This window comes from Mesocricetus auratus, unplaced genomic scaffold (genome assembly GCF_017639785.1).
Source record: "Mesocricetus auratus isolate SY011 unplaced genomic scaffold, BCM_Maur_2.0 Super-Scaffold_100691, whole genome shotgun sequence".
Taxonomy (NCBI): Eukaryota; Metazoa; Chordata; class Mammalia; order Rodentia; family Cricetidae; genus Mesocricetus; species Mesocricetus auratus.
In genome coordinates this window covers 10662365-10690216 of record NW_024429267.1, presented here as the reverse complement: position 1 = coordinate 10690216, position 27852 = coordinate 10662365, and the positions used below count along the sequence as shown (strand labels likewise).

Here is a 27852-nt window from a genome sequence, read left to right as displayed (position 1 = left end):
GTCTGGGAATATTTTCAACAATACATGTATACAGAGCAAGAGCATGGTGAGCACACACACACATACACACACACACACACACACACACACATGCACACTTGAGCACAATTAAGTAATGAATTTGCAGAGATGTTTTGCAAACAGCTCTGCAGGGGCACATTAGCACCCGAGGCCTTCATCTCATGCACTTGCTTCATTAGCTTCATCCAGTACCTGGCAAGAACCTGGCATACGCTCAACCGAGCGGAAGCATCCTGCACAGGCATTGCAGACAGAGGAAGTAAGGCCAAGCAGAGCCTTCAGCTGGCTTTCTCTTGGGCCAGATGGCCTAGCTCAGTTGCCCGAAGTCACCCACCTGATGATGTCTTTGCCCAAGAGAAGAGGAAGTAATTTGTTCTTGTATGAATTTCTAAGGATCTTCCAACCAGTAGCTGCCTTGAGAATAGAGAAATCACTGCCAGGAATAATATCTTGCTGCCACACAGAGGACAACCCTAGGTCTCCTAAGCCCCCACCAACTCCTTTTCCAGGATAGAGGAGCAGACTCTCCTGAAGTAGTTGACCACTTATTTCAGTAGATATTGCCTCTCAAAATCACAGTACCATCTGGCTTCGTTTCACCGGAGTCTTTGTCTCTTAAGAAGATGTGAGAGAGGCTGAGGAGAAGGTTCTGGGATTAAGAACATTTGCTGCTCTTGCAGAAGTCCTGTATTTGGTTCCTAGCACCTACAACAGGTTATTCACAATTATCTGTAAATCAAACTCCATAGAATCCAATGCCATTTTCTGACATCATACACACACACACACACACACACACACACACACACACACACATGTTCCATACAAGAAAAAAATGCTGAAAACATGGGATGTGAATGTAGCCCAGCCCCAGAGTGCTTGCCGACATGTGTGAGGCCCCAGGTTCAATTCCTAGTCCTGGGAAAACAATTCCAATATGTATTAAGTTATACAGAGATATAAATGGGCTAATCCCTGAGAACTAACAACACTGCTCTTAGGAATATCTACTAGAGATCACATAGATTTTGGCAAAGATATAAACATAAGGTTGCCATCAATACAGAAAAAAATCTGGCAACAAACTAAATATAAATGAAACAGATAGACCATATTGCCTTTCAAAAACATGTTTGTGAAGAACCATGGCAGGTAAAGACACATGTAAAATCATTCGTATGTGATCCCAGAGAAAGGCCACCTACAGAGGCTGGAGAAATGGCCCAGTGGTTAAGAGCACACACTGCTCTTGCAAAGGACTTGAATTCAGCTCCCCCAAATCCATGTTGGGTGGCTCACAACTGCTTGTAACTCTAGCTCCAGGGGATCTGATGCCCATGGGTTCTGTGGATTCCTCCCTCATGTACACATAGCCATAGACAGACTCACACACATACACACATAAATAGAAATAAAACAAATCTTCTTTTAATCTGTTGGACACATGTCTCTGGAGGAAATTCCTTGAAAGGAAATTCTCCAAATGTTCCTTGGAACATGATTTTAGACCCCTCCCAGCAGCCTGATCTCACAGTGTATGTTTTAGGGAGTTAGTATTAACAGTCTGTCTTGGGGCCTGTGAGATGATTCAGTGGGTGAAGGCCATTACGGGCAAGCCTAGTAACCTGAGGTCAATTCCTGTGACTCACATGGTGGAAGAAGAGAACCAACTCCCAAAAGTTGTCCTCTGAACTCCACACATGTACCAAGACACACGCATACACATTCATATGCGCACACACAAATAAACAAAATATAACACAAAATTACTTAACCTGTCTCAGTTGGTTTACTGCCATTATTCTGTCTCCATGCCAGTCTCTTCAACTAAACTCTCTGTATCACACCCTCCCCTGGGTCCCCTGTCTAACTCCTAGAGATGCTCAAAGTAGCACTAGGTGCCTCTGCAGCATCCCTCCAACTTATAAATCCTCTACCGAATTGCACTATTTTAGGTATCAGAGTCCCTTTTCTTCCATCATTTCTCTTGGACATGAGTCTGAAAAATCTTTAACCTAGACTGCACTGCAACTTCATCTTCTCTGGGCACCTCCCCCGCCCTCCTCATGGCATCCCCACTGCAGCTCTAGGGCAGCCACATGTAAAGCCTGCTTTCCCACCTACCTCCAGTTTAGACCCAGCCAGGCCTGGGCATCAGAGGTGGGCAACATGTGGAGAGGAGAAGGCGAAGGGATGATCAGCACATCTCCCTCCTCGCACACAGGGGAAAGGCAGAAGGGGAGAACCATTCGCTTGGTTCTCCTTGGGCTTCCTGTCTGAAAACTCCTTTTCATCCTGCTCAACTGGCAGGACCTGGGCACCCGAGGTAAAACATGTTCTTGGATGTAAATCCAGAGTCAATATACACAAGAAGGAACTGGCCCTGGGAGTCCAGCAGAGGTACATTTTCACAGAAAGACAAGATTCACAGATGAGAAGTACCAGATGTCAGGGCTGGATCTGAGCTTATTTCCACAATCCACCCTTACCTAGGTGCTGAGTCTGTGTTGGGCATTGTTCTTGGTACCTAACAAAGCTTCCAAAGCTTCCTGAATCCTCGCAACAACCCCAGGAGATGCCTACTATTTTCATCCTCATTTTCTTTTCTTTCTCATGTATATGTAATGAGGGGTGTGGGGGGGATATTTGCATGTTTGCAAGCATGAGCACAACCCACAGCATATGTGTGGAGGTCAGTGGACAACCTGTGTAATGGTTAATTTTCATTGTCAACTTGACACAACCTAGAATAACCAAGGAAGAGGGTTTCAGTGAGGGATTCTCTAGATCAGTCAGGGAGGCCTGTGACATTTCTGTGAGGGACTGTCTTGATTACCTTGATTGGTGTGAGAAGATGGAGCCTCCGAGTGGACAGTTCGGAGCCCTGGACTGGATTAGAGGATGCTAGTGAGTGCTAAGTGTGCAGTATGCACTCCCTGCTTGTGGTTGTGTGACTAGTTGCTTCAAGTTTCTGTCTTGCCTTCCCCAAACCACTGGCTGTAACCTGGAATTGTAAACCAAATAAGCCTTTCTGCCCTAAGTTGTCTTTTGTAGGGACATTTCATCACAGCCCCAGAAATGAAGTCCCAACAAACTGGGATTCTGAGCACACATTGCAGGGCCTGGTTCAACGTGTGGATGCCGAGGACTGAACTCAGGTCCTTAGATTTGCAAGGCAAGCACATTACCAACCGAGCTGTCCATCTCTCAGCCCATACTACATAAAGTCCAAGGTCAGCATCCATGTTCTATCCTACCCAGCCTCTCTCTCTGTGTCCTTTGGTCATAAACTCTCATGCTTTTCATGCCGTTCCCACAGCTGGGTGGTCCCACTCCCCATTCCAAACACACACAGCCTTGGAAACCCTTCCGGCCCAGGCTCAGCATTCAAGAACAATCCATTACCCTTTTTGAGATTCTCCCCTGTTCTTCCACAATGAGTCCCTTCAAAGTTTATGTTACATACTATGCCTACAGTGAGAACAGGATGCGCTTGGAGGGGTGACATCCTCTCTCTTCTCTTTGCTGACTCTCTGGCCCTGGAGACAGACCTGGGTTCAAATGCTGACTCTGCCTCTTCCCAGCAGTGTGACCTGGTATGAAGCTCACTGTCTGCCAGCCTCAATTCCAGCCCCGTGGCCTTACCTACATTCCTCAAGCCTGGGCGCCAGGCAGCTAGTGTTTTGCTGGCTACTTACCAGATGGAAGGTCAGGCCACTCAGCTTGTGTGGGGTCTTCTCAAGTTCCCTGATTCCATCTGGCTATCCTTAGGCTCCTCAAAGATGGAGTTCATACTGGTTCCCAGTACCTCCCAGTAACCACCATCTGGAACTCAGAACCACCTGTGGGTAGTCCTAGGGCCAGTGTTGATGGAACACATGCCAGGCTTAACCCACAACCCTGACTTTGTATTCCAGAGCCATTTGGGAGAAGCTATGAAGCTACTGAAGCAAGAAAACTAGTACAGGAGGCGGAGACCAGATTCCTGCTCTTCAAAAACGGAAGCGATCGCCTAGGCTGTGAGATCCGAGTGCAGCACCCAGAAACACTGCAAGAGTGTGGCTTCAACACCTCCCAGCCACTGGTCATGATCATCCACGGGTGGTCGGTAGGAAGTGCTGACACGCTGTACTCTCTGTGTGTTCCCGCTCGCTGTCTTTCTTCCTAGTGCGCTGGATTTCAATAATGCCGACCATAACCTCACACACGGCGTTGGTAAAGCACCTCCCAGTTTTCTCAGTTCCAGGAGTAAGCAGGGTAGTGAAAATATTATGCATATGTGTGTGTCTCTGTGTGTATGCTTGAGTGTGCAGGTGCCCGCCAAGGTCAGAAGAGGGCACGCTGGATCCCCTGGAGCTGGAGTTAAAGGTAATTGTGCACTGCCAGGCATGGGTGCTGGGAGCAGAACTCAGATCTTCTGCAAAGGGAGTACATACTCTTAACCTTGACCCATCTCCAGCACAGCATCAAAATTTTTGATGTGGGTTCTAAGGATTAAACTCAGGTTCCGGGTAAGGCAGGTGCTTTGCCAATGAAGCCACCCTCCTACAACAAATGAACTGGAATTTATTTTTTGTCATCTATTTGAAAATTACCTTTTGAAGAGCTGGTCTCAAACTCACCATGTAGCCAAAGATGATCTTGAACTCCTGTTTCTCCTGGGTCCACCTCCAAGGGCTGGGGCAACAGTTGTATTCACTGTGTCTAGTTACGAAATGCTAGGGATAGGGCCTAAGCTTCATAAATATTAGGCAATCACTCTGCTGACCAAGTGTATCCCCAGATATGAAAAATATTCTTGAAACCCCCACCTCACCTGCTCTAGAGAATAAACTGGCTCACCCACCTACCCTGTCACCTTCTTTTTCACCTCCTATCCTCTGCCCATTTACTAGTGCCTCCTTTCTCATTCCTTTCTCTGGGTGAGCTTCCCTTTCCCTGTAGGCATGGTCTCAATCAGGACCTCCTGCAGGTAATCCCTGCCACATTGGGTCCCTGAGTTCCCAGGCCCCAGCACCCCCTGGCTTCTTTTTCTGCTGGGCTTTCTCATTCAGTTTCCCTGACCCACTAGGCTGTAAGTTCCTCCCTGGAAGGTTCTGCCCTATTCTTGTCTGACATTGCAGACAAGGTTTTAAAATGCAACACAAAGCTGCAGGTTCCTGTAGCAAAATGTGCTCTTTAGTCTCACAATCTTGTTGGACCAGAAAGTGCAACCTCTGCAGACTCTGCCATCACCACCACCACCACCACCACTACCACCACCACAACCACCTAATGTTTACACTAGAAATACTAATGCTGGTCGCAACAAGAGCTTCGAGGACTTTGGGTTTCTGCATCCTGGCTAGGCTCCCCGGCTAGGCTCTCTGTATTGTTTTAAGAGCTCTGTACCCACCCCCACTCACTCCTCTGGTCTTAACAGCCCTCCTGGAAGGAAGGCAGCATTCCCATGCGGCTGAAATGGAGGCACAGGGGTTAAGTAATATACACGTAAAGTAGCTCAGCTGGGCTGTTTGGCTCTCAGTAAACATTTCCTCAATAAACACAGCTCAACTCCCCTGGAAAGATGAGAGGGTGGGCTAATGGGGTGGGGCATGGGGATGGAGCTCTGCCATTTCCCCTCCTGTGGCTTGACCTTAAACACTTCCAAATTTCTCCAGTCCTCAGACACACCACACTGCCCCCTTTAAGCCTCAACAAGACTGCCTGGAGTGCCCTAGGCTCAGCTGTGACCACCTTCCTGCCCTCTGCTTACTCTCCAAGACACAAAACAAGCACTCAGCTCTGGGAACACAGTGGGCACCCTCACACGTTATCCCAAGCAGGGGACACACAGAGCAGGGCTCCAGGTTTCAGGGTCATCCCATCAAAGGGTGAAGAGGGCATGACAGACCCTGTGGGACCCCAAGCACAGTGGAGCTGACCTTCTGAAGTCAACTCCTGGACCTCATTTTCACACACCTTTCCATTGTTTTAGGGCTCAGAAAGTGCTACCGTGGGGAAAAATTCAGACAGTGATTCTCAGGTGGGGAGAATGTGGCAAGGTCTGGGCACATTGTGCTTTCAAAATCTGGGGCTGGAGATGGGGTTGACACCACATGGGTGGAGCTAGAGATGGGCTGACAGCTAGGCAAGAGCTCTTCAAGCCCAAATGTCCCCTCAGCTCTGGACTGAGGAATCCTAGGCCATGGCCTTTTTGTTGGGGAGAAAGATGTAACGTTGTCCTTGAGACTGAGAAACAGGGCTGTGTACTCAGTGACCCCAGGAACAAGCACAGGGCTCCCTCTCCCTTCCCAACTAGGCTGACAGCCTGTGACCCACTCTCAGGTGGACGGCTTGCTAGAAAATTGGATCTGGAAGCTAGTGGGCGCACTGAAGTCCCGACCCGTGAACGTGGGGTTGGTGGATTGGGTCTCCCTGGCATACCAACACTACGCCGTTGCCGTCCGAAACACCCGTGTCGTAGGCCAGGAGGTAGCTGCTCTTCTCCTGTGGCTGGAGGTAAGTACACCCACCTGCTCCTCTGACAGTAGGGGAAGTAAGTCTCCCGGCTTCCCCAGGAGGCTTCAGTGCACAGCCTGCAGGTCTGAGGCCAGATGCGAGGCCTCCCTTTGCCACCTTCTCCCCAGGCACCACTCCTGTTTGCATGCCCCTCCATTCCCCTGGAGCAGCAGGATCCCTCACCTCCTAGGCTGTCCCACGCATCCATGGTATGTTGGTTAGGGTATTGTCAGCTTAACACAAGTGAACTCAGCTGAGAAAATGCCTGTGTCAGAGTGGCCAGTAGATAAGCCCATGGGGCATTTTGTTCATCATTATTGTTATTAATGACTGGAGTGGGAAGGCCTAACCCACTGTGGGTAGTACCATCTCTGGCCCAGAGGTCCAGAATTGTAAAAGAAAGAGGCTTAGTAGGGCAGGAAGAGCAAGTCAGAAAGTAGAGTTCCTCCATGGTTTCTGATTTGGTTCCTGCATCCAGGTCCCTGCCCTGAGTTCCCCTCATGGTGGACTCTAATCTGTAGGCTAAATTAAACCCTTTCCTTCCCAAGTTGCTTTTAGTCAGTGTCTTATCACAGCAGCAGAAAGCCGACCAGGACATATGAATAGCTAGGAATGCAGTCCATTACAAAATCATAAAACATATTAGAGACCAGTGAGCTGGCCCCAAAGGTTAAGGCCCTCGCTGCAAAGCCTGAGGAACTGAGTTCAAGCCCCAATGCCACACAACACACACACACACACACACACACACACACACACACACACACTCATGTACACACACCCAAAAAGTTATATTTTTAAAACATTGCAATATTTAAAGTTCAAATGTATAGTTGTCTATTATGAACTTTGTAAATGACAGTGACCTGTCACAATATGTGTGTGTGTGTGTGTGTGTGTATGTGTGTGCTCTTGAAACCTATGGATCGCAGTGCAGTTTGGATGCCTCAATGTGGCATACAACTATATTTCACCCAGTATGGCTCAGATAAGCCAAAAGTTTGGATACATTTATCCTAAGGAATCTAAGCACACATAGAAGCTTAGTGTGGCATCCCCCCTGTAATTACAGCCTTGAAAGGTAAAGACAAGGGGATCCCAGGGCACCAATGTCCAGCTGAAGCCAGGTAGGAGGCAGCAGTCACCAGGATATCCCAAAGAAAGGCCACCCCATCCCCTATCACCCAAGGGGACAGCTGGGGAGGTGACAAGTCAGTTTCCCAACATAAAGCGGCACCAAGCATGATGGATGCCCCACAGAAGCAGGCCCTATGGAAAGCTCTTGGCCTCACACCACCCCCTCCTTCAGCCCTCTTGCCCTGTCTTACAGGAATCTGTGAAATTTTCTCTGAGCGAAGTTCACCTAATCGGCTACAGCCTGGGAGCACATGTCTCAGGGTTTGCAGGCAGCTCCATGGGTGGAAAGCGCAAGATCGGGAGAATCACAGGTAACCCTGGTGGATAACCCCACACAAGATGCAAGGCTGCTGGTGCAGGGAGCACACACCCGCTTCCCTGTACTCATTGATGGTGTCCGGAGATGACACCAAACCCTCCCCAACATGTCTTCTGTCAGGAATTGCTGCTATCCTGTGAGAACACAGAAGAAAGGACAGTTGTTTCCCATGACCTTTCTTACAGTGAACAGCTCTCATAGCTGTTCCAAATAGGTCCAAAAGAGGATTCCAGTCACATTTTGTAACAAGAAGCTTCTACTGGGTTTGTTGTTTATTTGTGTTTTTGTTTTTGAGACCTGTCTCAAGTAGCCCAGGCCAGCCTCCAACTCTATCTCTATCCTGACACTCCTACTCCAATGTACATAAATGCCTCGCCTTGCTAGAAGCGTTGCCAGAGGGGTCACAACTCCACAAAGCGTGGGCAGGAATGTTGCAAGCAAACTTGAGGACCGGAATTTGTTGGGATCCCCAGAGTATGTATAAACGCCAAATGGGTGTGGCATCCCCCCTGTAGTTCCTACCTCCAAAGGCAAAGACAGGGGAGGGAGCCCCGTGGTGAGCTGCACAGCCTTGTGAGCTCAGGGTTTGATTGAGAGACCCTGCCTCATTGAATATGGTGAAAGAACAATCGGGGATGACTCCTGACATCAATCTCCAAGTGTCACGTGCACACCTATCCACCTGCAGAGGTGCCCACACACATGCAAGCACGGACATCACACACACACACACACACACACACACACACACACACACACACACACACACTGGGAAAAAAGGAATTTCGCAAAGTGAGACATTACCAGGCCTGTGCCCTCAGCCTCCCCATCCCAGCTGGCGTTGTCCCATCCAGCATTATAACCAGGCCACCCACAGGAGACAACAGGAGGGCTCTTTACCCTTTAGCCATCTTGCTGTCAGCCTAAAGGAAGAAATATAGATCACATCAAGGCAGCACGTGGGACTGGAGAGCTGGTGACCTAACAGCTCACTGTCAATTCCTCCCTTGACTGCAGCAAGAATGGCACCCGGGGCCAAGGCCTGCCTTGTCCTTCGGACAAACCAGAGGAGGAAAGTCCAAGGTGCACACATACTCTCCCCCAAGTACATCTGTCACTTGGAGCCAGGGGCTTACTAAGCCCCCACATGTTGACATTTTCACTCCTTCCTAAGGTTGTTCTGGACCCTCCAATAAGACGACGTGAGTGTAGGAAGCCAGCCTTTTGGAGAAGACTACTGACAACACACAGGCAAACAAATTCTTCCTTTGCCCAAGAAGTCAGAACTGCATATAATGAGCACCATGGGCTGCTGCATTTTTATGCAAACAGATGCTGTAGAAACTACCAGGGGAGGCACTTAAAATTGATTTGCTTAAATAAATCAAGCATTCACTCATAACCTGATTGTTACCTCCTGATCTGCAAACCTCTTTCCCCTAAGAATAATGCCTGGCCTGGGTGATTTTCAGCACCATGAATTATTATGTCTTTACAGCGAAAACGTTAGAGTAAAAGGTTCTAGAGAAGCACCAAGGCCTTGTTTTCCTCTTCCTGCTAGCTTAGAAAAGTGCAAGGATAACAGGGCTGGGAGGAGAGCCTTCTGCTGCCCTCCCCACGCTCATCTATCCAGGCTTTCATTTTCTTACCAGGACTGGACCCCGCAGGCCCTATGTTTGAGGGAACTTCCCCTGGTGACCGTCTTTCTCCAGATGATGCCAATTTTGTGGACGCTATTCATACCTTTACCCGGGAGCACATGGGCCTGAGTGTGGGTATCAAACAGCCCATTGCCCACTATGACTTCTACCCCAATGGGGGCAACTTCCAGCCTGGCTGCTACTTCTTAGACCTCTACAAACACATTGCTGAGCATGGCCTAAACGGTAAGAATGGAAAGTCATAGCCTAGAGCCTTAGCCTGTTTCTCGTACTCTCCTGAGGCCTCCAGGACCACCCCAGCAAGACTAGAGATCCCCATGTAGGATCTCAAAGGCCTCTTGGGGGGGGGGCCTGGTGGTCCACAGGTAGCTGCTCCCTGTGACAGTTCAGAAAGCCTTGGAGGCCAAGTGGAGGGGCACCGTCCGGAGCCATCACTTCCCATGGCTTCCCAGAGCGACATAGGAAGCCGTTTCAAGGGCAATCACCTACAAAGGGACTGAGTCCTGGCCCTACCTGTTCTCTCCTTTCTAGAACTTTCCACCCTTGGAAGCATCCACTCTGTTGAGCCACAGGCGGGTATATGACTGCTGTGTGTGTGTGTGTGTGTGCGCGTGCGTGCGTGCGCGCGCGTGTGTGTGTGTGTGTGTGTGTGTGTGTGTGAGTGTGAGTGTGAGATTGGGTGTGGGTAAATAATAAGGCTAGAAGACAATTTTCAAGACCAGGTATCTCACTGGCTTGCTTCTCACTGATTCAGCTACGGTGGCTGGCCCCAAGGATCTGCCAGTCTCTGCCTCCCCAGTGTGGGGATTGCAAGCACACCTCCATACTTGGCTCCTGTACCTGAGTTCTGGGGATTGAACTCAGGTTCTTGTGCTTGCACTGAGATCACTTTACTGACTGACCTATCTCCCCAGCCTAGGGAGGGTGGAAAGCTGTTATCAAGCTGCCTTCTGCACAGGTGTGGTTGGGGGGAATACCCCAGAATTGGAGTACTTTAAACAGGGGGTGGAGGACTGGGAGGTCCTCCTTATGCCCCCTCTCCCATTAGGCAAGCAGTTAAGTCTTCCTGACTGCTGTTCTCACTCTTCCCCAAGCCCAGATTCCCCCATGCAGCTTTTGGCAACAGATCCATTGACATGCACAATGATAGCATACATGGGATAAAAAAGATTAAAGAACATACAAGCCACCAGCAACCACACTTTCCAGGCACGTGGAAACTTCCAGCATTCCAGACTTCTCATTGTTGTGTCACCCAGATGAGAGCATGCCAGGTCACTCTGTGACAGCTGGAGACCCCAATTCTGCATACTAGCTTCCCACCCCTATCATCCAAATCCAGGCTGAGCACTCCCTGGGGATTCCATCACCACCCTTACCTCTCAGTATCAGAAAGACCTTCCCATGCCTCACTGCCTCACAAACTCCAGTTGGCTGCACTCCCAGCTTCCCCTGCACCCCAGAGCCTCCAGGGAATTTCCCCGTATCTGTCTTTACATCTCCCGGTGTCACCATCCTCCGGTCAGCAGCAAGTTCCAGCTGACTCACCCACTCCTTTCTCAGAGCTACAGCCCCCTCCTTGCACAGCTCAACACAGACCCTAGGGTAGCCTTCGGTTGCCCCTTGCCTGGTGAACACATTTTGACCAGTCGCTGCCATTTTCTCTTCCACGCTAAGTTTAAAAATGACTTAACTGGTTGTATGCACCCTGCTTGCCTAATGGGAGAGGGGGCATAAGGAGGACCTCCCAGTCCTCCACCCCCTGTTTAAAGTACTCCAATTCTGGGGCATTCCCCCCAACCACACCTGTGCAGAAGGCAGCTTGATAACAGCTTTCCACCCTCCCCACCTCACCCACACCCAAGGTCCCATGAATGTTTTTAGGGCTGTTTTCTGATTTGTTATAACAGCTGCCTCCAGGCACTGCTGGGAGAAGCAGGGAGTGGTTGAGTGGACAGCAAACAGGAGTACTACCCTCCTGCTGGGGACCCAGGTGACTAATGTTGCGTTTCAAACACTAAGGGAAGTGGCTCTAGGCAAGATGACCTGTGCCTGACCTGGCTTAGGTATTTCTGTCTTCTGGTTGTTCCCTAACATGACTTTAGAATAATTTGCTACAGATTAGATTAGAAATTGGAAGGGCTTCTTTAAAAAGGTCAAATTTCATTATGGGAGGATGGGTATGTAGCTTCCAAGGCAGAGTACCTGCACAGCATGCAGGAAAACCTGGATTCCAGCACCTGCTCTGCTAAAACCAGGCATGGAGTGATCTTAGCACTCGAGGGACAGGAGTTCAAGGCCAGCCTGGGCAACTTGAGACTTTGTCTTAAAAGAAAAGGGTTGATGGACCAGGAAAATGGTGCAGTGGGTTTGGGCCTTTGCCACACAAGCTTGATGATCTGAGTTGGATTCCCAGAACCATGTAAAGAAGGAAGAACATTGACTCCTGGAAGGATTCTTCTGACTTCTGACTTGTATTGTGACACATGCATGCTGGCATATATAAACACACATGCACACGCACACACATGCAAAATTTAATTTTTATTTTTATTACATTCTATTTATTTTGTGTGTGTTGGGGATGTGCGTGTGTGTCGAGGCAACTTACAGGACTTTTTTTTTTTTTTTACTAGGCAAAGAATTTTATTAACCCCTTTCCAAACTTTATTCCCAGGCTTCTTCAGCTTAATTTGCTGCAAAGAATGAATTGTGTTTAAGCAAAAACTGAAAAGAGCTGCAGTGTCCAGGGGCCTGGGCTTAAAAATATTAGAGATCTAGATTTTATCAGATCCATAAACAAAAGAATTTTAAAAAGCAGTCATGATACAAAATAGCAGCTCCTGTGACTTCTGCAAGTGTCACCTTCTTTAGAAGTCGCCTCGATTCAGTTTGCCTCGTTCTTAGAAGCCTCATCAAAATTCTCCACCAGATCTGGGACTTCATCATCATCATCCTCTCCAGTAGCAAGTGGTGCTTTTCCATCCACAGATTGTTTGGGCAGAGCTTCAGCCAGTCTCCTTAAACTAGTGAGACTGTCTGCCCCAAGCTGGCTTAGGATGCTGGGAAGCATTTCTGTCAGCTGCCTTGTCTCAGCGTGGCCTGTAATGGTGAAGGTGTTTGCTGCCAGTGACGCCTGAACTTTAGGGTTGTTAAAATGGATCACTGTTCCTTGGTTTGTAAACATGTTCACCTCTTCAATACCAGAGATATTGTTCACCCCAACTTCTTTAAGGAGAACTGCAGTTTTTTATCGTCTGCTGTGGCTGTCCTGTGAACCACCTTCTTCTTTCGTCGAGCAGTCCCTTTCCCACCAATGCGCACTTGTGCCTGCAGCTTGGCCAGCTTTTCCTGGTTCATGATCGTTTCTTTCATCTTGTCGGAGTGGAAATGGGGCCGCGCGGGGGACTAGGGTTCGCGCTCAGGGGTCTCGGGCGGACCAGCTGAGATAAGGCGCACACACGCGGGGCAACTTACAGGACTTTTATGTTAGTCACAGAGATCACATTCAGGTCTTCAGGTTTGACAGTGAGCCCCTTCCCTCAATAAGGCATCCAGCTGTACCCCCAACTCACCACCACCCCAGAATATTAAACACATAAAAAAATCTGCTTTGGGGATTAGGCCCTAGGCTTGGATGACCTGGCTGTGGTAAAAAAGGAAAACCACAGCCCTATCCAAATAACTCCCTGTCCAGACCTCAGCACTAGGCCTTCGCTAACCATGTGAGGGAATCTCAGAAGTGAGTTGTACTATCTTGCTTTTTCCTGGTAACATCGGGTGCTTATAAAAACACCTCCTAATCCATGCTACGGAAGCAGGGTAATCTTAGTGTGATGGGACCTAGAGAGGGCTATTTCCTTTAGCTTTCTGTGTTGCAACAGATCCTTGTTGTCTGGGAGAACTCAGCAATCCTCACACACACACACACACACACACACACACACCTAGGACTGAAACCATGAATCTTTTGTTGGGGCCACTTGGGGCTCAGAGTGCTAACTGTCTTTTTGCCTCCTGTCTCAGCCATAACCCAGACCATCAAATGTGCCCATGAGCGCTCGGTTCACCTCTTCATTGATTCCTTGCGACACAGTGACCAGCAGAGCATTGGCTTCCAGTGCAGCGACATGGACAGCTTCAGCCAGGGCCTGTGTCTGAACTGCAAAAAGGGCCGTTGCAACACTCTGGGCTATGACATCCGCATGGACTGGTCAGGCAAGAGCAAGAAGCTCTTCCTTATCACCCAAGCCCAGGCCCCCTTCAGAGGTGAGTGTCCTACCGGACAGGTTCAAGAGCTCCTTCTGGGCTGCAGTGTCAAGAGAAGAGCAGTATGCATGTGCAGAGTTGTCCGACCCAGTCAACACTCACTGCTCTGAGAATTCAGTCTTTCTGCATTGTCTCACCCACCAGTGACTCACCAGTGCTCTTGTCCACTGGCAGAAGCCACCTCAGGGGCTCCGTGCAGCCCAGCAGGCAGCAAGTCCCTTGGAAACAATTGTTTCTCATTATTTTAATAAATTATCTTGCTCTAGGGACATCCTTGCCTGTGATGTGGAGGGAACTCACCAGGACCACCTGAAACCAGCCAGGGATAAAGCTTGGGACTGAGTCCTTAGTCTCCCAGTTCCTCTTTGCTCCTTCCAATGAGAAAGATTTCATGGGTCCTAGTTAATGTCCCTCACCATGGGATCAGTGTGTCAGCGGCTACATCAGACTGCTCTGGGGAAGCTATAGATGACACCCTGTGAGACTTACCTGGTCAACCCTGTCGTCAGTGTATCACTGTCCAGTAAGGGTAGCCATCCATTAATGCTATGTGGCTATTAAACACTTTTTACATTTTTTATTACTTGCATTTATTATATAATATATGAGGAGGGAGGGGGAATGTGCCATGGTGCACTTATGGACATCAGAGAACAATTTGCAAAAGTCAGCTCTGTCTTCCCAACATTTGGGTCTCGGGGATTGAACTCAGGTTGCTGGGCTTGTTGGCAAATGCCTTTGCCTCCTGAGCCACCTTCTAAACCCTAATTTAAAATACTTCAGGGAAAAAAAAAACCACAACAGAATGCCATTCCCCTCATACCATCCTCCATTCAAGGGCTCAAATAAATACATGGATGCTAAATCAGACAGCACATAAATGAAACATTCCAATCTTGGAGAACATTCTATTGATGGTGCTGGTACAAGGCCTGTAATGCAGGCCACATAACTACCCCTTCTCAAACAGCCATGGCCATGGTCATCTCTGATGTGGGCTCCCAACCACATGTAGAGCCTTAAAAAGAACACATTTGCCCAGCCCTGGCATACAGAGAAGCCACTACTCATATTTTCCTAGGACATGTGCTGTATATTTTTGGTTAGGGTCTGGTGTGTCAAGATAAATATCACCTTCTGATTGTAGCTTCACTACCATGGTCCATATTTCCCTGGCTCCATCAAAGGATCTGTTTCTCTACAATCCTCCCTGCAGAACTCGGGTAGATGCAGCTTTGGCAGAAGAGAATCTGGAAATGACCGCCCAGTGGATCCAGGCAATTTCTCAGTCACTCCTGGCCTCACTCAGTCAGGAGGAAGTGTTCCCAGTCAGGAGACTGTTTTTAAAGGATAGGAAGGAATCTGTATTAAGTCCTGCTTGGCTAGTGCTGGGTTAGTATCACCCTCTGAGCAGTCAGATGAGGTAACTCAGCCTGGCATCATGCTGAGCTTACATCATAGTAACAGAAAGTGGGGAGAGGAGACTGACAGGCTGGAGAGTGTAGATAATGGGATATGTTTCATTCAGATTTCCTATAAACACTTCAAGATCAGAGAAGCCACACCATTTGTGAGTGGTGAGTACTGTATCTAGTCACCACTAGCCTGGCTTCAAACCCCTACTCCTTTCACTTCTCAAAGCCCCTAAGGTGTCTGACCCAGGCCCAGAGTGACCTCACAGTCCTTAGTTGTCCCACTAACCTCTGTCTCCCCAGACCTCCTCTAGGTGAGCAAACTGCCACTTGGGGGATCTGTCTGTCTTTGGCTTTTCTCAGCTAATATTTTGGGAGGGTCCATTGTATTCCAGGGAGAGTTCCAGAAGAAACAGTGAGAAACTTGAGATCAGCATAAGGAATGCTGACTTTTAGCCACAAAGTAAGGAGTGTCAACAAGAGTGGCAGTGAGCCACTGAATGTGGGTCTTTCTGTTGGGCCTCACCTGCGTGGTCAGTCCTGCAGTCAGGGAGCAGGAGACGGCAACATGCAGTGGCACCTTCTAGAATGCAAGGACCTCCATCACTTCCAGGAGCCTTCCTTCTCAAAGGCACGCAGTTGAGTTACAAAGAGGGCACAGGGTGTGGTGGCAAAGAGAACACAAACTCTGGGCTTTGCCTTCCGGGTGAAGACCACTATTACCACATACAATGAAGACCCACAGCACAAGGAGTTGAAAACAGGCCAACCAGCATTATATTCTGCATGTACACACACACACACACACACACACACGTATATCATACTTATTCATAAGCATACACACAAACACACATCCATGTTTACACATACTTACACATATATACACACATATATGTATACACACATACACATGCATAAACTTATTTACATATATATTTTACATATACACCATATGTAATTGCATACATTACCTTCATACACAGATTTACATAACACATATATACATGTGCACATATATACATGAATAAATATGCATATGTATACATATACACACAAATATAGCCATCCACACGCTTACATATACACATATAGATACATGTATATATATGCACAAGTATACATATACACACAAATATACACATGTACACAAGATGAAGAGAGACATTCACACAGAAGCACATACACAAATATACCATATATATACACATATATACAAGTACATACATGTATGCATACATATACATATGCATATGCACACATATACCCATGCATACAAACATTTGTTTACATACATTCAGATACATGTATATATATGCATGTGAATACATACATGCAGACACACAAAGACATGCATACATATACTCAAATGCACCAAATACAAATGCATTCACATATACATAGACACACAAGCATTCTTCTATCTCCATTTTTAGGCAGTCAACAACGCACTAAAAAGCTCCCAACAGAAGGGGTAGGCATCCAGTCTCATGGCATCTGGGCATCAGGCAATGGAGCCCTAAGTGTTGAACCCAGATATGACTGTTAGATAGACACATACCCCACATACATATACTTACAAAGTCCCTGCCCCTTCTTCCTTCTCTTGCCTTGCTCTGGGTCAGTGAATCCCAGTCCTCTGAGCTGTCCCCCGCCTCAGCATCAGGACCACACCATCTTTGGGCCCTTAGTCCTGTCACTGTCACCTTCCCTCGGCACTTCAGGAAAGCATTGGAGAGCTCCTTGCTATATCCCAGTGAGATAAAATTCATACAGAGGGGAGCGAGAGTCTTCTGTGATGTTTGCAGAGAGGGCCATAAGACCTCCAGACCCAATAACAGTTCACAGAGGAAAAAAGAACAGGAAACAAAACGTTTCTTTTCACAAACTCTATACCTTCTGTTCACCATGGCCACTGTGTGGAGAAAAATTTAGGGTTTTTGTTTGTTTGTTTGTTTTGTTTTGTTTTAATAAATAGCACTAGTGGAGTCCACAATGAGAATCCAGGGTTTTCGTGGTGTGGACTCACCCAGGTTTCTGCTCTGGGGGAGTCACCTCATCTCCTTCCAGGTCAGCAGACTCCTTCAGGCCTTTTATCTGCAAAACATGAAATCATTTCTGTGTCAGAACACGGGCTTGTCTGGACTCTTTGAAGTCACAGGGTAATTTTTCTTTCGGCCAAATCATTTATTAGCAACCCAATTAAACACATTATAGGGTAAGCAAGCAAAGCAGTCATGCTTTGCCCCTTTATCTTTGTAATTGTTTGAACATCTAAGAAAAAAATTTTCGCCACATTCAAACAAGAGCTACTAATCAGGTTTTGACTAGGAACCGAACCCCAGAGTCTTGCACATGCTATAGATGAGCCCTCTCACTGCTGAGGCACAGCCACACCTAAAAGACTTTTTCATATTAATTCATTTTACTTCAAGATTGCTCCAAAAAGGTGGCCTCATCCATGCAGTGACAATGCAGAGTCACAGTGCAGACATGGGGTCTGTAGGAATGCTCTCTGAATTTTGGTGGCCCCAACATCATGGAGGAGATGGGTCCGGCTCAGCATGGTCTGCTGTGAGTTCCCCAGGGGACAGCTCCCTCAGCCTCGTCTCATACATGCCCTTTGTTATCATTTCATTGTATTGTTTTAATTTAACTGTTTTGGATTTCTGAGATAGGACCTCACTATGTAGCCCAAGCTGGCCTCAAATTTGTGGTGGTCCTTCTGCCTCTGCCTTTCAAGCTCTGGAATCACAGCTGTGTACCACCACACCTGGCTTTCTCCCTTTGCACACCTGCCTCTGGCATCAAGGAAGCTCTCCCTCATAGGGTGTGTGAGCTCAAGGGGCCCTGATGATCAGGTCTAAAAGCACCACTCCCAGAATTCCAAAACTGCATCCTCCCTCATGTGGGAATCTGTCTCCTCCCATAGAGCACTTAGGAAAAGAAGAGAGAAAAAGCACATATCCAATTTAGGGGGAAAAACTCCCTCCGCCCCAGTCATGGCTGGACCTTCAGGAGATAGAAAGGAGGAGGCCTCTGCGTAGGATCAGCCCATGATGGATGTTACCAGGTGGGCCAAACGCTTTGCCCTGGGCTACTTTGGGGTTAAGCATTTGCCACCGATTTCAAAGGACACACACCATTTGTAGGACACCAACATTAGGTGACATGAGAAAGGGTCTTTTGCAACTAGACACGTGGTTTGGAGTACTGTCCCACTTCTCACTATGTAGATCTCTAACCCCTGGTGCCCATGTCTGAAATTCATCAGGACCATCAGAATCTGTCAGTGTAGGGTTCAGCTGAGAAACAGGAGCCCACTGTCTGGCCTGGGTCTGTGGAAGAAGGCAAGTGGAACTCCCTGTAGAGGTGGGCGATGGAAAGGAAGTTGGCAAGGACTGCGGCAACCTGAACATGACGTCAGAAGGGGGTGAAAAGAGGAAAGAATGAACCTTGGGAAATCCTGAAGGGAAGTGGTTACAAGTTCTGTCAATATCCAAACTTCTGTGACTTCTGGGGACACGTGGACTTCCATTCATCCTGTTTATAGAGTTTGTTCTTATATGCCATAGACAATTTCATGCGCTGTAGTTCTAACTTTTGTTTTTCTTTAATTCTTTCCCTTTTCATTTCTTTCATCAAGTGAAATTACTAGAAAAATATCTTTAAAATATTTATTTTATTTTTAAATTATGTGTGGGGGGTGGGAGCGTATACGCGTGTGCGTGCAGGTGCCCATGGAGGTCAGAAGAGGGTGCAGGATCCCGTGAGTGCTGAGAATCAATCAGGTCCTCTGCAAGAGCAGTACACGTTCCTAACCACCAAGCCATATCTCCAGCCATCTCTCTGGCTCTTGAGAAAAACATAGCTTTTAATGGCATCTAAGAGTAAATCACATGGCTGGACACATGATCTCAGAGTCAACTGTTCAGCTTCAGTCATTAGTCACAAGAAGGTGAGCAATGCACTTCACTTCTAGAAACCTCAGTTTCTTCCTTCAGAAGATGCCATCACAAGGAAGATAAAGCCAGCACTGTAGAAGCCATGTGAAAAAAATTTAAGGCCATTGCATGAGAAGCTCAGCCTCTGTGATTCAGGACAGGGCAGTTACCAAAACCATAACTACTAGCTGGGTACAGCAACTGGTACCTATCTTCCTAGCTACTTACTAGGCTGCGGCAGGATGGTCACTTGAATCCAAGAATCCAAAACTAGCCAGGCTAACATAACAAAATCCCATCTTAAAAACAAGCCATCATTTTACCAGTATTGACTGCTTAAGGCATTCTTGGCTTCTATTTATCTATTTGTTATTTATTTGAATTTTTGAGAAAGGGTCTCTCTTGTAGTCCTAGCTGTCCAGGACCTTTCTATGTAGACAAGGCTGACCTCGAACTCACAGAGATCCTCCTGCCTCTGCCTCCAAGTGCTGGGATTAAAGGCACACCATGCGTGTCCCTGATTTACTATTAGTTAAATAATTATTTTCACTCTTCTTTTGCAATTTAAATATCCTTTTACATTTCAACTCTTTTCTTGGGCTGTACAGGAGCTATTGATATGGGAGTACAAATATTTAAATTTTCAGCTTCTCGAGTTAGGCTGCCTGGGCTTACATCTCTGCAACACTACTTGCCACAAGCTGCAAGTCAGAAAGTCACCAAACCTCTGTGTGCTGCACATTCCTTTGTAAAATGAAATGATAATAGTATCAATTGTTGTGAGTGTTCAACAAGATAATATCTGCAAGGCACCTGGTAAAACATCCACCATTCTATCCACTCATCTCCAATACCATGGGACTGAACATGCAGCCAACACCAATTATCTCCTATAATGGAAGGCTGGATTGAAAATCCATAGCTCTGGCTATTCTGTAAGTGCTAAGGAATACACCCACCACATCCTGCTTGGAGCCTCCTGCTTCTTGCTTTTGTCCATATCCCAGGGATCCTACCCTAGTGCCTGCAGCCCATGTCCTGGGTCTAGATATTTCCTTTCTGCCTTGGTTCAATTTATAGTAACTCCCACTCATTACAGGGTTTCTCTGGCATCCACCAAATAGTGTAAGACCTCCCCAGAAGCTTCTGGGATAAGAAGCCAGGGTCCTTTCTTCCACAGCTGCCACCCAAGTGTTCAGGACTTGGTCTTGGCCTGGTAGCTCTTGTCTTATTTTTCACCCACAGCCTTTTGTGATGTCGTCAGGGCATCCAGCCAGAGGATCTGAGCAGCTAAGTACAGGGTCTGACTGTGTTAAGGTATTCAAGAGAAAAGACCTCCTCCCAGAAATCTGCAGAAGAGTACACTATAAGACTGTTAACAACAGTGTGAGAGATCTAGAACCATAGTCAGTCACCCTCTTCCCACAGGAAAGTGGGCTCATGTGACCTGCAGAATCTTGATGCTAGGAACTGCCTAGAACATGGGAATGTGGTCATTAGGGCCAGGAGAACAACAGTGGAAAATGATCCTGAGCAGAGAGTTTGCCTAGCATGTATAGCAGTGAATAAACCAGGCATGGTGGAGCATGTCTGTGATCCTGGCACTCAGGGAGGTGAAGCAGGTTCAAGGTCATGGCTAGAGAGATGGCTTGGTGGTTAAGAGCACCGGATGCTTTTCCAGAGGTCCTGAGTTCAGTTTCCAGCAACCACACGGTGGCTCACAACCATCTATAGTAGGATCTGGAGCCTTTTTTTCTGGCATAAAGGTGCGCTTGCAGAGCACTCATACATAAACTATAAATAAATAAAAACAATTAAAAAAAGAAATTCAAGGTCATCCTTGGCAAAAAAAAAAGTCCTGCTTAGTTTTTTTTTCTCATCCCCATCTCTGCCCCTCTCATCACTCCTCCACCTCTAGTTTATCATTACCAGTTCAAGATCCAGTTCATCAATCAAACCGAGAAGCCAGTAGAGCCCACTTTTACCATGTCACTGCTGGGAACAAAGGGAGAAATGAAGAGAATTCCCATCACACTGTAAGTACCAGGGTGGCCCCATCTGCGGTGGTGACAGTTGTTTCTCTCACAGACTCCAGACAGACTCCACTTTTCAATGGGCTCTTCCCACTGTGGCTGGTTGGTGGGACACCTGGCCAACCCTGTCTCTCACCTTGTATCTCAGGCTCACCCAGCTCAGGGAAGGATCCCTGAGCACCATCTGTGAAAGCGATGGGGCCGTGCCCTGTGAGCAGAGGGAGCCAGAGGTGGCTCCACTCGGGTGTGCAATGCAGACAAGACCCAGACAGGGGAGAAGATGGGAGGCAGGGGAGTGCTCACAAAGACTCCCACATACCTTTCCAGTGAGTTTGGGAAAGCATGCCTGGAAACAAAACTGGAATCATTCCCTTTGTCGCAGGTGTGCAAGCTCAGTCAGCAGGAAGAGCCAGCCCGACCCCTATCCCCCCATGACACCCGCTCACACCAGCAGCCTCACAATTCCTCACTCAGAGACTCCCCAGCTTTCCCAGGCAGAAAATGACCTCAACTTTTTCTGGCATCTCAACCCTCCCCCATAGAGTCCCTTGGGGAGAGACATAAACTGAGTGTTCCTTTCAGGGACAGCTCTAAGCTTCCTAAAGAGTATCCCCAGCATTGGGTCCCTGATCATGACATTGATTCAGACATTCACCAAATATTTGGCGTTGCAGTCCTCTGCTGGGAGGGGATGCTGAGGAGTTGCCCTTAAGGTGGATGCTCACAGCCCAGTGGCTGGGCGGATACCCATGCCCGCCATCTTTACAACACATGGCAGAAGGAGCTGAACTGAGCCATACCAGGGAACTCTCCATTCAGCTTGTTTCACCTAGACCCAGTGTTACCCTTATATTGTCAATAACTTCTCCTGAGGGGTTCTTCTGTATCACAGAAAGGGCACAGATCCGTCTTCTCTGTGTCATCGATGGGGAATGTATGGTCTTGGAGACCAGTTAGTGAAAGCAGTAACCATGCCTCACTGTAGCGCTTCGGTCTTGCTGTGAGTCAATGAATCCTTTCTTACGTGTTTTTTTTCCTGTCCAGTTAAGCTGTATTGCTGTAATGGATGGTTCTGTTTATTCTGAGAGAGCCCTTTTTCTACCGAGAGAGAAAGAAAACTGTGGTATGGATGTCTGTGTGTCAGCCACAGAGACCGTCAGATCTATCGCCCAACTCCACCAAGGCAAAAGATGTTAACTCTATTCATGACAGCAAAATATCTCAGACCCTTTTTGATGTGATTAATATGGAAAACAGTATGATTTCCTGATTTTATTGTCAGGGGAAACCCTTTTTAACCTGTCATACCTACTGCCAATATTGTTTGTTGAACACTGATTTTGGAAATGCAACAAAAAATACCCCAGCCACGTCAGTATCCTGAGTGTGCCTCAGTGTCACTTGACTGCAACAGTTAAACTCAGTTAACTGGTTTCCTTTGTATATTTTCAAGGGGTGAAGGAATTGCCAGCAACAAAACCTATTCCCTCCTTATCACACTGGACAAAGATGTTGGCGAGCTGATCATGATCAAGTTCAAGTGGGAAAACAGTGCGGTGTGGGCCAATGTCTGGAACACGGTGCAGACCATCATGCCATGGGGCGTGACCCCTCACTACTCGGGTCTCATTCTGAAGACCATCTGTGTTAAAGCTGGAGAGACACAGCAAAGGTAACACTAACATCTCAGGCTGTGCTTACAGGTTCCAAGCAGCTTCCCAACCCAGCTTCTCATCAGTCACAGGAAGTGGGTACCATGATGCCCTACTGATGGGGAACAGGGAAGACATGGAGTCCTCCCTTGTTCACCCGGCTCAGGATGGAAGATAAAGAAGAACACGAAGGTCTTCTGATGCCTTGGCCAGCTTCTTCCCATCTGTGTCTCCTCTGGAGTCTGAGGTTTCATGAAGGCCAGGGTACAGATGGTCACTGGGGAAGGACTACTGAGAGCTGTTACATTCTACTTTGTTATCGAGTCAGAGAAAGGCCTGGAAGACTGCAATCCTAAAATCCCCCTCCCCCTCTCTTCCATTGTCTGTCTTAGTGTGTGTGTCCTTTTCTCTGTGTGTATTGTCTGTTTCTCTTTTTCTGTTTCTCTGTCTCTCTCTGTCACTTTCTCTGTCTCTGTCTCTCTGCGCCCCACCCCCACCCCAGTCTGCCAAAGAGTCACTGGACTTGGACCCACATGTAGAACTTCTGACCCAGTTTTAGAAAAGGCCTAGGAGACCTTGAGGAAGCTTGATAAGAACAATGTGACCCCGCCCTAAGAAATGCCATTTTTTGTGGTGTGTCATCTCTCCTGGTCCCAAAGTTCCTGGGGACAAGAAGGGTTGGGGATGGGAAAAGGAAGTGTGGTCTAGTGGTGCTTACAGACCTAGCAGGGCAGAGGGATGCTCTACTCGCTTTGCCATGGCAACCATGCTTTTCTGCAGTTTTGTATTCTCCACAGCAGGGCAACTTCCATGCTTCTGAAGGCCCTTTCCTAGCTCCGCCCTCTTTTTCAAGAAATCCATCTCTTGCCACCCACCTTCCTTAAGGGAAGTCCAGTTCCCTTTTGGGCTTAGTAGAGAGGGCAAACAGTAGGCTGCTCACCTCGGAACCCCATGTTTTCTCAGCCTCAGTTTTCGCTGCCTGGAGTCTGCCCATGGCAGATTTATGCTTCAGTCCCCTATGCAACTGCTCTCTGCGATTTTATCTCCCTGGAATGCAAAATCATGGCAATTGCCGAAAGCATACTCCACAGCTATCAAATGACCTCCCTAGGATCAGTCTGAGGAAATTAAACTGCTTCTCTTCTCATACCCTTAGCTATTCTTGCAAGACTTTGAAGGCTCTTTAGGTTAGCAGTCCTTCTGAGCATTGCCCCTCTCAGCATTCTCTTAGCTAGAGATAACTGCTCCTGTTCACTGTGGCAGAGGGTGTGCCTTGCCCTACAACACCACACTGCTGTCTACACTGATGCACACTCATGGTACTGAAAACAGAAAGAGAAGAGGAAAAAGGCTTAGTGAGCTCCCAGCGTAGAGAGGACTCCAGACAGAGTCGTCTTAACGTTAATCTCACATGACCTGATAGAGGTAGATTGGAGTGTGGATCAGGAGCCTAGGGTTCACAGAAGTTCCATAGCTAATGCGGGTCTAAACCTAGATCTGCCTTGCTTAGGTCAGACAGATTCATTGTCCTTTTCTTGATGGCCTGCTGTTTTAAGTGGTGTCTCCCTCCATTAGTCTTGGCTCCATTAATCTGACTTTCTCTGACCCAATTTAGTTGAATTGCAACACTGGGTATTAATATGCAGGTACATCAGTCCCTTTCTCTGCTTTGTAGAATGCACATGCTTAAAAGGGATGGAGGAGACTCAGGAGACAGGCTAGTCAATGATGTGCTTGCCTTACAAGCACAAGGGCCCATATAAGAAAAGTTGGGTGTAGTGGCATGAACTTGTAATCTCAGTGCTAGCAAGGTGGAGCAGGCTGCCTGAGGCTCCTTGGTCAGCCAGTCTAGTCTACTTGGTGAGTTCCAGACCAACGAGAGATTGTCTGAAAAAAAAATACGAGGTAGATAGTGTCTGAAGAATGATGCTGAAGTTATCCTCTGGCCTCCACACATGTACACACCCCCATGTGAACACTCCCCCACACCTGCACACATGTGAACATATAATACACACATAAAGGGAAAAAAGGAGGGTGGTAACCTGGGAGCTACAGGCTCTGTAATATTTCAAGTTATAAATATTCCTATTTGTCTACTCAGTACCACATGCCTTTGGGGGATCCCCAAACTCTTGAGCTGTGGCTTTCAGCCTAGACTCCAGAACATCATTAGGAAAGCAAGATAAATTAATTTTGCTAATGGGTGTACTCCATCCAAAGGCTTCTCCAATTTTAATGAACCTCTAGATTTTCCAGAATGCAGGTCCTACCTCATCAGGCCTAGGTGGGACCCAACATTCCTCTTTTCTGAAAAGTTCCCACTGTTGTATAGTCCAGAAAGACTAAAGACAGGTGGCTCAGGTTGTAGATACCTGGACTGGACTGCAGTAGGCTTTGAGGGGGGCCACAGGCACTCCTAGGAGACAGACAGTGAACTAAACATCATGGCTACTTCACAGCTCACCGCCTATATAGCCTCAGACAGTAACTCTACCTCTTTAAGACTGGGGTCTGTAGTAACAAATGGAAATCATACTGCTTGTCTCATGGAACCAATGTTTACTACCTTTGGCAAATTAAAGGCCAGAATCAAGATACAAACACAAAACCCTGTACTCTCAACCACTCTTCTAAATACAAAGAATAAAGAAAAAGTAGGTTAAGTTACTCACCCTGTGCCTGCAAGTCTCTCAAATCTCTACTACTGTGACAAAGACCATGACCAAAAGCAACCTGTGGAGGAAAGGGTGCATTTATCTTACACTTCCGGGAAGAGTTCTTCACTAGGGAACCCAAGGCAGGAAGAAATCTAGAGGCAGGAACTGAAACAGAAGCTATAGAGGAGTGCTGCTTACTGGCTTACTCACCCCGCTTCCTCGTACAATTCACAACCAACTGCTCAGGGGTGGTTCTACCCTAAGTGAATTGTGTCCTCACATACCAATCATCCATCAGGAAAATGCCCCACATACTTGCCTACAGACCAAACTGATGGAGGCGTTTTCTCCATTAAGAATCCCTCTTCCTAGATTTGTCTAGGTGTGTGTCAAGTTTACAAAACCAAACAACTATCGCAGTGAGGCTGTGTAGTGAGATGAAGAGTAATAGAGAGGGGTGGTAATAAATATAGAAGTGGCATTCTCAAAAAGAATAAATGGAGCTGGGATGTGGTTCTGTGGGTAAAGCCCTTGCCTTGTAGACATGAAGCTCTGAGTTTGAACCCCCCAGTGCCACAAAAAAAAAAAAAAAACTGGTGTGGTGGCACATACTTCAGATCCCAGGAATCAGGAGGAGGCTACTGGAGGATCAAGAGAGTTCAGGGTCATCCTTGGCACATAGTGAGTTTGAAACCAGACTGAGCTACATGAGATCCTGATCTTACAAAAGATTCTTAAATTATATCATTTTCTTAACTTAAAATGTATGACTGACTGATTTAGTAAAGATTCCACCTTAGGTACAATCAAAAGAAAAAATAAACCATAAACTAGAATTCTCTATGATGATATAGATGGATGGATAGATAGATAGATGATAGATAGATAGATAGATAGATAGATAGATAGATAGATAGAAAGATAGATAGATAGGTAGACACATTACTGGATAGATGATAAATAGATGGATAGAGAGGAAGATGAATAGACAGAAGGATGCATGAATGGATAAATGGTGAGTGGATGGGTAGGTAAGTAGGTGAATAGATAGAGGATGGATAGATAGACAGATAGGTAGATAGATAGATAGATAGATAGACAGACAGACAGACAGGAAGGACAGGGTAGCTAGATTTGAAGTTAGTATAAAACAGCACCCTTGGGGCAACATAATGGTCAAAGCTACCAGATGTTTGGTTTCCTAAAGATACACCCTAAAGGGTTAGTGTCAGCACCAATAGGCAGGAGGGCTGTGGGGTTGAATTAGCAAGGCTGAATGCTGGGGTACTGGGCCTGATCAGAAAGTTGAGGAGCTGTCTGTCTGTCCTAGAGTAGGAGAAATGTAATGAGACAAATAATTCTCACCCTCAATATGTCTAAGAGCTGTTACTAGGAAAAACAAAGGAAGCAGCCCCCAAGGTTTCAGTGTAGAGCCCCCCGAGGATTGCTTTCACCAACTCAAGTTTTATTTTTCTCTGAAGTCATAAAAATATATTCAAACCTAAGAATATAATGTAAAAAAGTCATAACACATGCATTATACAATTGGATTAATATTGATAAAAGGTTAAACACTTCAATACACCCCATCTGAAACACCACACTGTGGGTTTTGTTTTTGTTTTTGTATTCAGAATGACATTTTGCCCTGAAAATGTGGATGACCTTCAGCTTCACCCCACCCAGGAGAAAGTCTTTGTGAAATGTGAAGTGAACTCAAAAAGACTGAAGCGAAAGAGCAGATGAGTCAAAGAGACACATGCAAAAAATAAACAAACCTTATTCTTTATCCACAATGGTTGCTTTATTTGGAAGCCAAAATTACACAAAGAATCATGCATAAATTTAAATAAAACTTATATGTAAAGGAGGGTGTGTTTGGCTGCTATAAACTGAGCTTTAAAGCTATATTATATGGGGGACAGTGGGATGCCTGATACCCTGAGTTCTGTCCCTGGGACCCACATGGCAGAAAGAGGGAATAGACTCTAGTAAGTTGTTCTCTGACCTCATGCTCTCGGACACACACACACATACACATACACACACACACACACACACACACACACACACACGCACACGCACACGCACACACGGGGACGGGGGATGGCTTAAAAGAAATGTAAAAACTAAGCTTAAACACTGTTACACAGCTATCTTCAAGTAGTAGTACACTAATAATTTCCCAGATTTGTCTCTGATTAGACATTAATCTATGCAAATAAGTTCAAATGTGTGGGCCA

At 46.9% G+C, this 27852-nt stretch overlaps 2 protein-coding genes across 2 annotated transcripts; one reads left to right on the top strand and one right to left on the bottom strand.

Annotated features, from left to right (window-relative positions):
* The first annotated feature begins 129 nt into the window (after window positions 1-129).
* Window positions 130-27437, top strand: Lipc (lipase C, hepatic type). The gene is made up of 9 exons (XM_040740222.1): window positions 130-280; window positions 3939-4129; window positions 6331-6522; window positions 7853-7970; window positions 9631-9864; window positions 13666-13908; window positions 21183-21300; window positions 22751-22969; window positions 27244-27437. Exons 1-9 carry the CDS (start codon window positions 130-132, stop codon window positions 27353-27355), a joined length of 1578 nt encoding a protein of 525 aa, XP_040596156.1. The 3' UTR covers window positions 27356-27437.
* LOC121137531 (transcription factor BTF3-like) lies at window positions 12256-13127 on the bottom strand. The gene is given in 2 exon segments (XM_040739980.1): window positions 12256-12864; window positions 12867-13127. Coding segments are annotated over 2 exon segments (486 nt in total). The 5' UTR covers window positions 13015-13127; the 3' UTR covers window positions 12256-12526.
* Window positions 27438-27852: the final 415 nt, after the last annotated feature.